Source organism: Ascaphus truei, chromosome 2, assembly GCF_040206685.1.
Source record: "Ascaphus truei isolate aAscTru1 chromosome 2, aAscTru1.hap1, whole genome shotgun sequence".
NCBI classification, from domain to species: domain Eukaryota; kingdom Metazoa; phylum Chordata; class Amphibia; order Anura; family Ascaphidae; genus Ascaphus; species Ascaphus truei.
Genome location: NC_134484.1, coordinates 405,716,318 through 405,732,784, shown reverse-complemented (window position 1 = coordinate 405,732,784; position 16,467 = coordinate 405,716,318). Strand labels below are relative to the sequence as shown.

General features: G+C 43.2%; 1 protein-coding gene across 4 annotated transcripts in view; it reads left to right on the top strand.

Moving 5' to 3' along the window:
* Positions 1-16,467, top strand: part of CDK14 (cyclin dependent kinase 14) — a 693,217-nt gene that overhangs the window by 571,355 nt on the left and 105,395 nt on the right. For 3 of the 4 annotated variants that reach the window (XM_075587394.1, XM_075587392.1, XM_075587395.1), the window contains one exon: positions 3,005-3,151. In XM_075587394.1, the coding sequence (XP_075443509.1) occupies positions 3,005-3,120 (116 nt within the window). In that variant the 3' untranslated portion in view covers positions 3,121-3,151. Of the gene's footprint in view, positions 1-3,004; positions 3,153-16,467 lie in introns of those variants that run through there. The other variant, XM_075587393.1, reaches the window with a different exon arrangement.

The following is a 16,467-nucleotide window of genomic DNA, read 5'->3' as shown; positions in this document are numbered from 1 at the left end:
TTAATGTAAATTGAAACTTGACTGTACATTAAGCATCCCCAACACAGGCTACACAATATTTTACAAATGCCTTATGTTAAAATAAAGTCTTGTCCCATCCAATAATGAAATTGTGAAATAATAGTAAATATATTATACACATCAGACGTATTTCTAGTTCATACACAGACAGACACACATTGCTACAATCCGAAAACCTCAAGCAACATGTCAAGGCCCCTGGCCTCTATCTTCAGCGAGGGGCCTTAAAACGTTGCTTGAGTTTTTCTGATTTTAGCAATGTTTCTCTGTGTATTCCTCTGGACATCTAACACAAGCCACTTTTTCTTTTGTACCATTGACGAATACACACTAAACCGAGGCAGTTCATAAGTAGCACATCTGAGTGCATTCCTCTTATTTTTATTATCTTTATTTCTGGTTTCTAATTTATTACTGATCTTCGTGTGATAATGATTACAGTGCAGCTCCACCCCTGGATTAGTTCATAGGTCTGGCCACATTGGTTCAGGGAAACTGTAGACGGTTACATTTTACTATAATTTTGAATGACTTAAGAGGAGCAATAAGAGCCGTAAGAGATTGAAATAGATAAGGTCACTGTAGATGTTGTTTATCTACTTACCAAAAACTTGCAAGGTTGGTTCAATACCAGTTCTTATAGTCTACTGAGAACTATATACTGGACACTAACTATATAATCCACCTTCTTTGCCAGCTAAATGTATGTGACAGACTACTTACACACTTTTAAATTGGGTCTGTTTAGCGGGCTGAAATGGGAAAGGGGAATATTAGAGTATGAGCATTTTGCATACCTGCCTACCTTGAAAAATATATTATTTACTTTGACACAATTAGGGAAATACTCTCCTGCCCTATTCTCCCATGTTTGCCTCCAGGCATACAGTATCTCCTCTAGCCTTCATGCCCTTACATTTTATTTCCAACCACATAAGTGCTGTTTAATCTTTGTTGCTTAGCAGTGATAACACATTGATGCCAAAAAAAACTCAGCGTAAAAGGCGCATTAAAAGGTGCAGCAGTCAGAATGTCACCTACCAACTAAATGTAAAAATGTACACAGATATCAAAGTAACTTAGAGATTAAAGAACATTTGAGCCCCCATTTTAAAGCCATACAGTACCTGCTAGCAAATCACTGAATGGCAAGCTTTACATATAACAAATCATTTTATTCACTTACTGTTCCTATCTAAAAAATGTCTTTGTTTGTATCATTTCTCCATTTTTTTTGCAACAAAAATAAATACAGTCTATTCAAATGCCCAGTTCTTCCATTCCAAAACCAAAAGAATAATGAAAAAAAAGTTTTATCTAGCTGAAAATCCATCTAAATTGTAGTAAATTGAGAGTTCTTTAAAATGTCTGCAAAATTGGTTATGTCCTTGAATATGTGAAAGTCAAGAAGGATGTGACGAGGGAAACAATTTGGAAGAAAAACAGTTTTTGCTGCTGGAGTGACATTCGTGAAGAGCACTCTGATTATTCAGAAGTAAATGGAAACTCTTGTATGTTATCCCTCAAGCAACAAAAAAAACAAATACAGAAATAAGTATCAAGCATTTCAGATTCTTTGAATTTTCCATGAAGAATCTCACCCCTATTGATTTAACACAGTGTGACATCCAGAAAATGTAAACATTTCAAATGTTTATTGTGACCTGTTCATAATTTCCAACATTGTTCCTCCACTTGAAACACATTTTTATTATAAACAGCTATCTGGCAATAGAGTTAAAAAAAGATTTTTTTAAAAAGCTCAGTGCATTTTTGTGACAATACAGTATTTTTTTTCCATACCCAAAAAGAAATTTAAAAAAAGCATTTAAGTGCACTTTGTTACCTAAGACCCCATCATTCTTTTAGTGGATCCTAAACATAAAGCTCACTAAACCTTAATTGTGAGAGATGTTCTAATTTAGAAATGTGCTATTACCCACGAAAATACAATCAATGTATGTGTTTTTATGCCCAGCCTTGAAACCAGACCACTTCACTACGATCATTTTACATTTGTGACATCTCAATCCGATCTGAATGAATGATTAAGCACAGCTAGGATTTTGATAGTCTCTGAATTCTATATTCTCTAGTAGTACTTTTCACTTAATATGGAGTTATTACCCAGTCGCCACTTAGTTTATCAGTCAGTGGTTAAATCCAGCTCTATCAGTGAAGTAAATGCCTCCACATTATCACTCTGCAGCAGGCTGCCAGCAGAGAGAGTCTTGTCCTAGTCATTAACAAGCACAATGTATGCAGAACACCAGAGGGGAATTAAAACCACAAAAAATACCTCAGGGTGGTATTTTTAATATGAGAATTTAATTTGTAATTTCACAGATTAAGAATTTTGGCTGCATTAATCCTTTTATCAGCTCACAGCAGGTTATTTGCAGAAGCATAACCATAAGGCGATATTCATTGGCAGACACACGTCTTTGCATAACGTTAAACATCAGGAGCAGTGAAACCTTTTGAAGGGGGGAGAATAAAGATGAAAAATCATTATATTTTAAAGGAAGGTTTTCGTCTAAGGCCTCCAGTGAAATTTCAAGTTACTGAAATTCAGTTTCTGTGTCTGGAAGATAATCATTATGAAACACAAATCCAGTTGCAGAAAAAGTACACTCCAATTTCATATGCAGCAACTCTGTTTTAAATGTGAATATACTTGTAAACACAGCCAGAAAAGAAAAGTATTTCACATGTCAGAGACTTGGAAAATATAACCATGTAGGAGAAGTTTGCAATGCTGTCTCAGTGACATTTGTATAGATGATACTCACTCAATCATTCATTGGCTGTCATGTACTATATATTTGTGAGTTTATTCATGTATTTTAAAATATTCACCTGAAAAGATATGAGATGCAGAATTTTCAAGCTTTCAAGCATACCCAGCTGTACCATTCACAGTTTTTGTACAGTAACTAATTTCTGAAAGTCTATGTTAAACAGAGTGCTTTTCTCCCCACAGTGTCTTCCATTTTTACTGTACCGAATGTGAAGTTACAGCCTGAAGGTGGAGAAAGCATGAGGGTATTTGCGAAGAACAATACTTTCGGAAAAAGTCTATCAAACAGCAAGCACTGATGATTGCTCGAGCTTTGTGTGGAAAATACAGGTAATAACCTCTGTTGTTGTTGTTTTCGATTTAATGCTACAAAATGTTTTACTTGCATGAGTACATCAGTAAAAAAAAAATGTAAAAAATACAATCTTTTGCCTGAAATATGTTTTACATTTGCAGTCGTTGTTTTGGAGAAAATAAATCTTGCGTGCCTTAAGCCCATTGCTCATTTTTTTCTTTTTTCATGGTTTGGAATCCTTCTTAAACTTGTTTCGAAATGGCTGTTTAAGTTATGCCATAAAATTGAGCAATCCATTTTTGTGGTTGGAATTCTGTTCAGAAAAAATGTGGCATTTTCCATATATTTTCTCTAGCTACCTGTGTACTCGGTTTTCTTATTTTTATTCACTTATTTGCTGGTTAACAGAAAATATATTTCAGTCATGTTAATGCCTTTAACTTTTTCAGCTGTGTTAACAATACAGCAACAAAGGGGTTAACTTTCATTTTAAGAGTTCCCATTTTTCTTTGTCTCCTCCTGAGGGTTACTTGGGTCAACATAGTCTTTGCATTAATGGGCTAATAAAACAATGAAAAAACGATATGTTCACAGTATAATGGTCGCGACTGATGTCAGTGTGCAGATGTACCAGAGATTTCACCTGATCTCTAGGCTATCTTCAAAGGCATTATAAAATTTCCTGAGACAGTTCTGGTTAGCAGACAAAAGGAGACAGAAACGGCACTCACCATTTTCTTACAGATTTAAAAATGTATGATTAAAATCTGATGCAATTTTCACAGACAATAGATGTGTGACCGCAAAATTAGGCGTGTGCAACAATATCAGATGTGAGGGGGTGTCTGTGTTGCATATCTCAGATATTTGTTCCCTTCCTCAAAACTAAAGGTCTCATAGCTATTTGGCCTTAAAATCATTCTCTATCCCATCCTTAAATGTCACAAAAGATTGATGAGTGGGAGCTAAGACACACCCACAAAAGGTTGGCCTGTCCTTGTCACAAGTGCAAAGTTAAGCATAAAAACAATGCATTTGAGAATTAAAAGCAGAATTCAACAGAGAGATGTTAAAGCCATAACATGTGAGTTCTCATATCTTCAACTTCAAGACCTTTTTGAAGGGATATACTATTGTTTGTTGGTAACGTATAGGTTCTGTGTTTTATTATTGTATGAAACTGTCTGCATATAAATGTTGTATCTTTTTCTAACATTCTTTTTCTGTAAACATGTACTGTACACATTTAGTATATTACATCTAAAATGTAATAAGTAAACTGTACTAAATAAACCTAGTACCGTTTGAAGAGATTAACCACATTTTTGGACACATTTAGCTACATTGAGTTTTTGTATTATGTTCATTGTTTCCCAATAAACAGGGGGCTAAAGACTCCTGAGGGTAAATCCAGAAATTATTATTGGTGGTTGCAGCATAATTGAAGTGTGGTGTAATGTTTTTGGGGGAGATAGTGCTCATTTTGAGTGCCCTGTGGGGAAGTAAGTGAGTTAACCTGATAGCTGGATGTTTTAACCTCCTTCATGTACACAAGTCACATGCTCACAGGTGGGGCATTCATGCCACTAACATGCACCAATTATAGTCTCTCCTTTATGCATCAATTTATTGAGCACTTTCTAATTTAAGAATTGAGGCTGCCTCTGAGCAATCTGTTTACATCTTCATTGACAGGATAATCCTCTCTTTTACCTTGAAGCTCAATCTCTACAGACATCTCTTCAACCCATCCTGTTCCAACGTGACATATTACCAATTTAAAGTAACTTTAGAATACGCATCTGTGCCAAAGACATTTAGTGTAACAGCTTGTATACATAATGTAAATTCTATTACCTCCTTAATCTTAACACTATATAGAATTTCCAGTGAAAGTTCATTGCATGTTAAAATGAACTGAAAAAAAAAATAGACGTTCAGTTACATACAGTATTTCACATGATTTGCACAATTCTTTTTTCTGTTCTTGATGCAACAATATCCTATAATTGTCTCATTTAAAGCAGCAATCCCAGCTAGTTTTTTGGTTTTAATAAAAACATGGTTAAAACCAGAGCAGTCCTCCAGAGCTGACCCTCATTATTTTAATCTCCAGGTGACACCTAGTTTTCGAGATTCTTACAATGAAGTTCCCGGTATCTCTGGATCTCGAAGGGGAAACATAGGAGCTAATAGGAACCCGCAATGTTGTGGCTTCATATTGGATGGCCATTTAAAACCCAAAGAGAAGCCATAAAATAATGCCGGTAACTTCACCAGTAAGTATGTTGGGAACCGAAGGGTCCCCAGAGCTAGATAAAATGCAGTTCAGCTTTGAGATTCTCCCTGGTTCCAATATTGTTCAAAGATTTGGGGGCAGTATTGCTGTTTTAACTTTTTCAGTGGCAGGTTTCCAGTGGCACCAAATTGCCACTGGACCATTGGCACTTCTGTGTCATGCGATGCGATCCATTAATACGGCTGTTCCCGGGATACAGGAAATAGAAGTGGAGGGGGCTCCACCCCATTTTCAATTGTGCTGCCACTTCTTCTAAGTGGTCAGTACAATCACCACAAAAAAGCATCAGGTCATGTGGATAACATCATTGTGAAATTCACTCTAGTCTGAGGAGGTCTGCTTCTAGTGTTTGGGGTTTCTTATTCACCCTACCGTAGGTAGTTATTCAGATGCAGACTATACCCAATCCAGCTTTATTTAGCTTATAATTATGCTGTGATTTTAGTCTAAGCTTGGAATAAGCACTTTCCTTACTCGTGCAGCTCTTTCTTCAATGAAGTACTTTTCTGGGGAGGACGGATGTGGTCTTGGATATTGTTAGACACTTAAGATACAGTAGTGTGCTTTGTTCAACATCTGTAGCTGCAGATCATTGCTGTATCAACAGCTGCTCTGTGCTACAATAAGCTGCTCATTATCCTTACAGCTTTGTATCAGTACACAGTATCTATTCCTAGTAATGACAGGAGTCACACTGTATGAGATGAGTGCAGAGGTATGACCAGGGAGACATATATTGGGGAAAATAAACCTTGGCTTTTATTTAGCCTGTATCTTCAAACAATACTGCTTTAAGACAGCATTCAAATAAGCAGACATCCTATCCATTTTGTAAGGGCTAACTCACTCTCCCAGTCCCTATCTGACGGGCTGGGAGGCTAGGGCCTCTTACCAGCCTCTAACCCAAAGTCCAAAGAGGTACCTGTTATCAGGGGCTCTTTCCCTCAGTCCAAGTCTGGCTTTGTGTCTGGGGGGGGGGAGCACCCTCTGGCAGATTACAGTGACCACTGTGTCCTGGAATAGAGGGCTGGTTCCATGGGATCCCTCTCTGTGAGCAAACACCGTCCATGTACTAGAGCGATCTCCTTCAGTTCAAGCAGGAAACTTTTCTACCTGTCTGATGAGCCAGGGGAGACTGATTAATTGTCTGTAGCTGCAATTAACTAGCTCCTTGCTGGATTCATTAGGGATTAAGGCCCTATCACACACACCTTATTAAGATCAGTCCTCCACTATAACCTTCCTGTCTCTGTTATAATTTTACTGAGAGACTTAGTCAATTGCAACTAGTAATAACCTATCTACTGTATGAGTGGTTACAGGTCTTTATACTAAGGACTATCATCCTCATTTAAAACATTAAGTACAGTTTGTAATTTACCCCTACAAACACTATCTTCTATTGCAGATTTGTGGGCTTTCTGTGGCCATACTAAACTAATTAATGTAGGTGTCACTTATCATAGTGAATAATAGTATTATTTTGCCCACAAGCCACGATTTCCAATGTCCAATTATTTATTGACATTTTCTGGACCTGCCTTGGACTTGTTTTAATTAGTTGTATATAATTGTTAATTTATTATTCCTTTCTAATTCACTTATTTACATTTTTGAATTATGTACTTATTAAAGATTTAAGTTTTGATACATGCATATACTTAGATCACAAGTGCAATAATGCAGAGCATGTTCTTCCTTGTTAATGATAGACATCTACAGTATTTACTTTACTCTCTGTAGCTTCCAAAAGACATCTAGAGTTGGGCCACTGGTCAATCCATCAAGAAAACTTAGAGCAACAAAGGAAGTTCAGACAAACACAGAGGTTATTATATGTATGTTTTATTATTAAAAACTCAAACTATCACAGGGTGTGGCCAGCCACTGAGCTGGAGAGACCCGCGGACAGGGGTAATTTGCCAGCTGAGAAGAGCACCAAGAGCCTAAGTGGACTGACAGTCGCAGTCCACTCATGTGTCTTTTTCTTTGGTGGGGGAGAGGGGGATCATTGTCCCGACCTCCGTGTGAACCTCCCTCAAGCTGCTGTCGCGAGACAAGATGGTGCCGACCCATGCCTGAGGGCTCCACCGGAGGAGGGGAAGTCCCCAGAAGAAAGCGCTGCGGCTTGGAAATGGAGAGAGGACTGAACCAGTGGCGCATGCTGCCGGGAGCAGAGAGATGAATAGCTGAGAGGGGCGTGGCATGCATGCACAGAAGAGAGAGCCAGCGAGCTCCAGGGCGCGCTGTCAGAAGCAGGAGTGTGCAGGACAGAAGACGCTGGCCTTTTGGGTGTGCCTGCAGAAGAGCGAGCAACTAGAGACCAGGTATCCAGGTGTAGCCATGCCACCTCTGGCTACTAACCTGCCCTACTCCTGGCAGTAAGCCCTGGTAAAACTGGCCTGCCAGTAGTCAATATGGGTTTTCCCCACTCACTGGTGCTGAACTTTAGTGACAGGGGGAAGTGGTGACATCAGGTCTGAGTATGTCCAGACCTGATGCCCTTTTCCTGGCTGTACTTAAGGGTGGTGCCGCCCCAAATTTAGCAGTGCCTCTACCCCCTTCAGAGAGGCAGGTCACACAGACAAGAGCCTGACTATTGGGCCTTTTCTGGTCCTCTTCCCTTCAGGGGAGAGTGAGTGTGGACCATACCTCTGCAAGTCTCACACAAGCCCGTGTGAGTCATTGAAACTATCTGTTCATGTTTCATTAACCGTATTATCCAGTAGTAATCCACTATCACCACCCCCCACACATTCCCTGCCTCGTCCCCCCCCCTCCCCATCCCCCATTACCCCCACACGCCGTTGCATGCACTAACACTGTGTTTTATTCTATTTTATTCCATTTTATATTCCATCTTTTATTCAACTCCATTCGGTTCCACCAACATCGTGAGGTCCATGAGTTTGCGCTGACCATCTTCATACTTCCATGCTCTAAAATCCAACCACTATGGAAGGAAGTGTTTGCCTTAATATATAGGATTTTGGGGATCAATGTTCCTCATGAGCCTTTATATATATATATTATATATATATTATTAGGGTAACTTATAGATAACCAAAATTAAAAATTAAGCTAAAATAATTTCTCAAATTTTAAATGCCACTAGGTGCACTATTACTAAGAATTGGAAACAACCCACCCCTTCCTCTTTACACCTAATAAACAATAACATTTGGCATATACAGTAGTATATATGGAAACATGATCTGCCTATCTAATTGGTTCAACCTCACCGTTCTCATTCTCTATTTAGATTAAAATGTTGTGAACAGGCTCCCGTGCACGCAGCCCTCAACTCGCGCTCCCTCAGGTGCAGGCTCCCGTGCACGCAGCCCTCAACTCGCGCTCCCTCAGGTGCAGGCTCCCGTGCACGCGGCCCTCAGCTCGCGCTCCCTCGGGTGCAGGCTCCCGTGCATGCGGCCCTCAGCTCTCGCTCCCTCAGGTGCAGGCTCCCGTGCATGCGGCCCTCAGCTCTCGCTCCCTCAGGTGCAGGCTCCCGTGCATGCGGCCCTCAGCTCGCGCTCCCTCAGGTGCAGGCTCCCGTGCATGCGGCCCTCAACTCGCGCTCCCTCAGGTGCAGGCTCCCGTGCATGCGGCCCTCAACTCGCGCTCCCTCAGGTGCAGGCTCCCGTGCACGCGGCCCTCAGCTCGCGCTCCCTCGGGTGCAGGCTCCCGTGCATGCGGCCCTCAGCTCTCGCTCCCTCAGGTGCAGGCTCCCGTGCATGCGGCCCTCAGCTCGCGCTCCCTCAGGTGCAGGCTCCTGTGCACGCGCCCCTCAGCTCGCGCTCCCTCAGGTGCAGGCTCCCGTGCATGCGGCCCTCAACTCGCGCTCCCTCAGGTGCAGGCTCCCGTGCACGCGGCCCTCAGCTCGCGCTCCCTCAGGTGCAGGCTCCCGTGCATGCGGCCCTCAGCTCGCGCTCCCTCAGGTGCAGGCTCCCGTGCATGCGGCCCTCAGCTCGCGCTCCCTCAGGTGCAGGCTCCCGTGCACGCGGCCCTCAGCTCGCGCTCCCTCGGGTGCAGGCTCCCGTGCATGCGGCCCTCAGCTCGCGTTCCCTCAGGTGCAGGCTCCCGTGCATGCGGCCCTCAGCTCGCGCTCCCTCAGGTGCAGGCTGCCGTGCATGCGGCCCTCAGCTCGCGCTCCCTCAGGTGCAGGCTCCCGTGCACGCGGCCCTCAGCTCGCGCTCCCTCAGGTGCAGGCTCCCGTGCACGCGGCCCTCAGCTCGCGCTCCCTCAGGTGCAGGCTCCCGTGCACGCGGCCCTCAGCTCGCGCTCCCTCAGGTGCAGGCTCCCGTGCATGCGGCCCTCAGCTCGCGCTCCCTCAGGTGCAGGCTCCCGTGCACGCGGCCCTCAGCTCGCGCTCCCTCAGGTGCAGGCTCCCGTGCACGCGGCCCTCAGCTCGCGCTCCCTCAGGTGCAGGCTCCCTTGCACGCGGCCCTCAGCTCGCGCTCCCTCAGGTGCAGGCTCCCGTGCATGCGGCCCTCAGCTCGCGCTCCCTCAGGTGCAGGCTCCCGTGCACGCGGCCCTCAGCTCGCGCTCCCTCAGGTGCAGGCTCCCGTGCACGCAGCCCCCAGCTTGTGCTCCCTCAGGTGTTGCTCCCGTGCACGCGGCCCTCAGCTCGCGCTCCCTCAGGTGCAGGCTCCCGTGCATGCGGCCCTCAGCTCGCGCTCCCTCAGGTGCAGGCTCCCGTGCACGCAGCCCCCAGCTTGTGCTCCCTCAGGTGCAGGCTCCCGTGCACGCAGCCCCCAGCTCGCGCTCCCTCAGGTGCAGGCTCCCGTGCATGCGGCCCTCAGCTCGCTCTCCCTCAGGTGCAGGCTCCCGTGCACGCAGCCCCCAGCTTGTGCACCATCAGGTGCAGGCTCCCGTGCATGCGGCCCTCAGCTCGCGCTCCCTCAGGCTGCCCCCTCCCCCTCCCGGCCGTCCGTTCCGCCGCTTGGTCCCGGCCGGTTGAAGCGGGAGGCGCCGGGGTGTGAGGCGGCGGGAGGCACCGGGGTGTGAGGCAGGGGTGTGAACTGGGAGGCAAGGTGGGAACAGAGGCTGGAGGCGCAGGGGTTTGGGGCCCCGGCGGCAAGGGTGTGAGCTGGGAGGGGAGGCACAGGGGTTTGAGGTTTAATTCACTGTATATGTATAAATGCTGTATCCTTCCCTCTTCCCCTAACTCCTCCCCCCTTGTAATTTTATCCAGTTATATGAATCAATGTACTCCATTCCCTTTTCTTTTATGTATACCACCTACCTCCCAAATCCTACAAAACAATTAATAAAAATCTAGGTAACAAAAAAAAACCTCTAAAAATATCCACACTTGTATGCTCTGTAGTTTCTATATTTTGTGTTTTAGTATAAAGGGAAGATGGAAAAGACAGATAGTTGTGAGATTTCGAGCTTCACAGATATGGCAGAAGTACACAATCAATTGTTTTATTAATTAAATATATCTTCTAAAAAGGTGCATTTCCACTTAGCTGGACATGAAATAATGTTCTGTAAATAATCTAACTGTGTAATTTGCTTTCCTAAACAAAATTAACCTTTCCAGTAGAAAGCGTTTGGCAGCATTAATGTTTGAAGGAAATAATTTACAAGTCAAATTTCTTAGGGCCTCTGATTAGGGGTGGGGGTGTTTATCAAACAAATGTTCGCCTTACCCTTAGGCCATCTGTCCTTAATAGGACAATAAATATAAACAAAGTTGGCTTTGGCTGTGCAAGCAACCAAGCCCCCCCTAGTCTCAACTCACAATGTTTACAATTAACGACACAATATATTTAAAAAATAAATACGTAAAGGTGCCATATTTGATTAAAAAGAGGCATCAATCGCCTACATATTACCCCTTAAACATGTCACTGGCATTAGTTCACTGTGGTCCTATTGGGGATTACCCCTTTAGTTTCCCACATTTTTATTCTCTTTGAATAAACGTTAAACAATTAGGCTATAAGGAGCTCATTTTCACGCCATTTACAATTACGGCCATTACACACATCATCATCCTTTTTTTACGGGATTAAATCCTGGTTACGTGATGTTGTGATTTAGGTTAATGTCTCCTTAAATAGGCTATTCGAAGCTTGGTGCATCTAGTCCAGGGGTGGTCAACTCCAGTCCTCAAGAGCTACCAACAGGTCATGTTTTCATGATATCCCAGTTTTACGCTGTTTCTCCCACCCCATGGGAGATGTTGCCATTACACGGTGTAGGTTGGTGCATACCTGCTGGCTCACAGTAGATCTGAGTCTTCGCTGATATTGTTGGAGATAACAGGACTAGTTTCCCTTGTACATTATAGTTGCTTATCTCTGGGTACAGACCGCCTCTATCTGCCACAGGCTGCAGATGTATGGAGGCAATCTCCTATGGTAGAAACGGTTACCTCTCCCCCCAGAAAGATTACTCTCTAGGCCGGAGGTATATTCAACTGGAACCGGTTTATTGTTCTTCTGTACCCACAGTAACACGTGGGCCTCTGCCCAATGCAGTTCACTGTAGGTCTCCAACGTCCGTATGGTCCTTGGACCTACACTACGGGTCAAGGGCCCCCGCAGCAGTCCCTACTCTTCCCTGACCCTCTATCAGGGCCAGGGGAAAGGTAATAACTCACTCTCCCCCTAAAGGGAGAGGACCAGGGTATGCCAGTGTACAGCAATCCTGCAATCCAGCAAACCTGTCTCTCTCAATGGTAGAGACACTACTAAATTTGGGTGGTGCAACTACTTTAGTGCAGTAGGGGGAAGGCACAAGGTCTGAACCCAGGATTGGGTAGAAAACAGACTTGGTCCCACCTCCTCCCCTGTCACTCTAAGGAGCTGCCTATGTGGGGAAAACCCATAATTGATCCTGACACTGCCTGCTCTTACCAGGGCTTGCATGTCAGGGAGGGCAGACTGGTTGCCAAACCAGACATGGCTACACCAGCTTCAGCACAGGTGGCTCAATCAGGTGCTCAGTCAAAGACTATAGAAAAGATATCCTGATGACCTGACCTGTTGGTTGCTCTTAAGGAAAGGAGTTGACTACCCCGAATCTATCCCCAAGTGTTAGCATTGGTTACAGCAATGTCTACGAATGTCCGATCAAACTATGAATATTAGTATACAGAATGTTGGGGCAAATTATTCATCTATTATAAAGTGATACATTTCAGTACAAATTGTGCGGCATAAGCACAATTAATTTATTATTAAATTGCCTTTGCTTTCATTTGTTGTTGCAATGACACGAAGGAGGTCTCTTAGTATCATTATGGAAAATAGCTGAAGCGCTCAAATGCAGGTATATCTCAAAATGATAATAAGCCAGACCACTGTACCAGGGTACTAACAATTAATATAGTACCTATTGTGTCATATAATGGGTACTATCCTCCTGAAGACAGTTGTGCAACCCACTCACCATCAGTCTCATTGGCAGGTTCCCCTGAAAAATATACAAGTACTTACATCCTGGTAGGGCAGGCAGGCAGGCTGTGCAGCTACTCAATGCAATACAGGGAAAAGGGAGACCAAAAAGCGCACCAGCACAAACGGAGCAGGAAGAAACCAGGACAAAAAAATGATTAAAAGGGCACTTTAATGTGGCAAAAGACCCATCCAATGCATTTCGAACGTCGCAGCGTTCTTTTTCAAGGAACGCAAAGAACGCTGCGACGTTCGAAATGCATTGGATGGGTCTTTTGCCACATTAAAGTGCCCTTTTAATCATTTTTTTGTCCTGGTTTCTTCCTGCTCCGTTTGTGCTGGTGCGCTTTTTGGTCTCCCTTTTCCCTCTTAGTATCATTAACATTAAGGTGCTCTGCTCTGATGATTTGACTCCTTGCATCAGCAATGGAATGGCATATCAGGAGAGCCTATATTGAGAAATAACAGGAATATGAGGATTTACTTCAAACACATATATTAATAGGCTGTATTAATGATGGCATGCCCTTTTCCATTCTTTTTATGGGTCATGTAATTGCACTATCAATAAATTCCTTTCTGAATATCTAACTATTTCCATAAATTGGAATTATCTAATGAAAACCCAACTCCTGCTGTGTTAGAAATAAAGGATGAATGATTTTTGCAGTATAATCGCTATTAACATCCCTTTTCCGATGACTTACTGATAGGCTAGACAGGTTTCACTTCCTCTGGGCTAAATAGAACTAATAAATATAATTTAAATATTTGCTTCTGGCAATTTGCACCTAAGGGGTGAAATTTAAATACATGAATGTGATTAAAATATTAAATTTCACATTTACATACAATTGATTTCACTTAGTGCACACAGATATAGGGCTAAAAATAATGCAAACGACTGTACTACTGCAGATTGCTGTTCTTGTAATACAAGTGAGAAGCATGTAGTAGATGCAACAAAACACGTGATGTAAAGTACTATTTAATTTACACAATTTAAACTGACTAAAGAATAAACACAGACACCTTTCATTTAATTTTATTACTTAACTAGCACAATTGTTTTCACATTTTCACTTGTATTATTTTTTGTACATAAGCTTTAGTAAGATAACATTTTGGTGTCGAAAGCACTTTTTAAAGGAGCAATCCCTACCGTTTTTTTTTTTAATTTATTTTTTTTAAACAAGATTGAAGCAGGGGGTCTCCAGACCTAAACCCCGTTCATTTCAGCTCCGGGACTCCCTGTTTCCAAATATAATTATCTCCAAAGAGGGTGCTGGTATCTTTCTGCAGTAAAAACACAGATACTGTACAGTAGCTTTTACTTAAGGCAGCATAATTTGCATAATATTATCAAAGACCAATTTACTTATACCATTGTTATTAAATACCTTTTTGCTGATAACTATTAAAAACAATATATGTAAGAGCAAAACATAAGATTCTATTGCACCTCCCAGTTTATGAGCCGGCAGTTGGTATGCAAATGTACTGTAATTGTAATCTTAAGGGAAACAACTTGCAGTAGGGATCAGCATAACATGCATTATTTGGTCAATCATTACCCACCCCTTACCTAGAGTCTCAGTCTTAATGTAACGTCACAAAATGCATATCAATACAGTAAGTATGGCTTAAGTGCTAAAACTGTCCTGAAGTGAGTCCATGTCAACAGGAGCTACTTCTTGAATCAAGGCTCCTCACATCAAGATGGCATCTGTCCTGATTGGATCAGACATCTCCTGAGGCAGCTTATTGGTTTCTGATTGGTTAACTCTGTTGAGCCTGTACAAGGGCAGGTCTTAAAACGAGGACTCTTGCTCCACAGTATTCTGGGAGTTGTGATTTCCTGTCTCAAAGTAGAGCAGGGGTGTGCAAACCTTTTCCCCTGCGTCCCCCTGCCAGCTCTCTCCCCTGCTCGCGCCCCACTCCCCTCCTTACCTTGGCTCCCACATTCTGACGTCACGATGTCATGAGATATCCCATTGCCATGGCAACGTGGCGGCATGTGACCCCGTGCCATGGTGACACGTTGCCAGAAGTAGTCTGAGCCAAGATAAGGGAACTTGCAAAGGCCTTCGCTGCTCCCCCGGCATTTAATTTAAATGCCTTCGGGAAGAGTGCAGGGCCTCTGTAAGTGACACGCCCTCACAAGAAAATCTCATGCTCCCCATGGAGGGTGCATCACCTAGTTTGTGCACCCTGCTCTAGAGCAGGGCTCTTGTAGGGGCGTCCCGTGAGACATATCTGACCCAGAAAGAGTTGGGAGTGGCTCTTGTACTGTCTGCTCCTGCTAGTTTAAATTTAGTTGCCCAGAAGACTGTGTGTAATTATTTACACTGAAACGCACTTTTAAGCTAAGGTCTTATAGATATATATGGTAAAGATGTTATAAATGTTTACAAAGTTTGAAAATATCATGTGTATGTCTTTAAATGTATCTAACATTGCAATACTCTTGTAGCTGTTCTACACCCGTTTTGTTTTCTTATCTGGCCACTTTGGAACAATTTATGTAAATTTCTATTTTAGAACAGATTTTTTTGGTTTATTTCCAGTATGAGCATAATTAAATAGTGCTTCAAAATGGGAATAGTGGGCACACAGCTACTAAGAAACAATAAAATGCATAGTCAGCTGCTAGCACAGGTCAGATGTTAATCCATGAGCCCATCCAGATATACTAAAGAAAAAAGTAACCTGCAGTGGTCATCTTCTTGTGTGGGTAGTAAGTGTTATCTAGAGTATAATGTTTGATGCATTACTTACTGATCAGCCAGATAGACTTTCAATTAATCAGAATGCAGGATTTTCTGCATCATGCCCATGAGAAATGTGTGAACCTGTTAAGATTAACTTTGCTGCAGTTTAGATCAAACTTTGGCGCCAAAACTCTCTTTGTTTTAATGAAATGGCCCAAATGGTGGAAAATGCTCTATTTTGCCTTTTATAAAAGATGAAACAAAGAAAGGAGCGCAGAAAAGGCAGGACATCAGGTAGATAGTTCAAATTTATTATAACACAAAGTAACTTAAAAACTTACAGTGAAGTTTAGCCACTTGCTCAATCCGATTCCCCTCGCACCACCGACAACACCACCACGAGGTCCGCAGAATCCCCCCTGCTCCGGCTAACCCAAGTCACCACACGGCTGTAAAACCGGAAGTGATTCAGACGCTGACTGCTAGGAAGGGGTTGTTCCTCTCGTTAGAGCTGCAAGCCTACACTGGCGACACTTTATTCGAGCTCGGCTAGTCCCACGAATTCGGGTATACCCGGGTGTATTGAGGTTTGTGACTGTTTTCTGCCCGAGTGCATTGAGTTATTTTCCAGCAGGGATTGAAGCATTTTATTCCCGCTGGCTGCAATACTGCACAGTACATATATATATACTGCATTACAATTCATGAATTTATGCCATCTGGTAGACACGCGAAGCATTGCAGCCTATTAAATCCTAATCATTATCATTTAACAGATCAGCCGCCCATCAGCCAGGCATGAACCCAGGCTGGGAAGGCAAATGCAACGGGGCTTGTCAGAGGTGAGGAGCGGCGCATTCCAGGTATCTACAAGGTACATACCGGGTATTTGCTCGAATAAAGTGTGTCGGTGCAGTAGCTATGGCAGCGCTCAC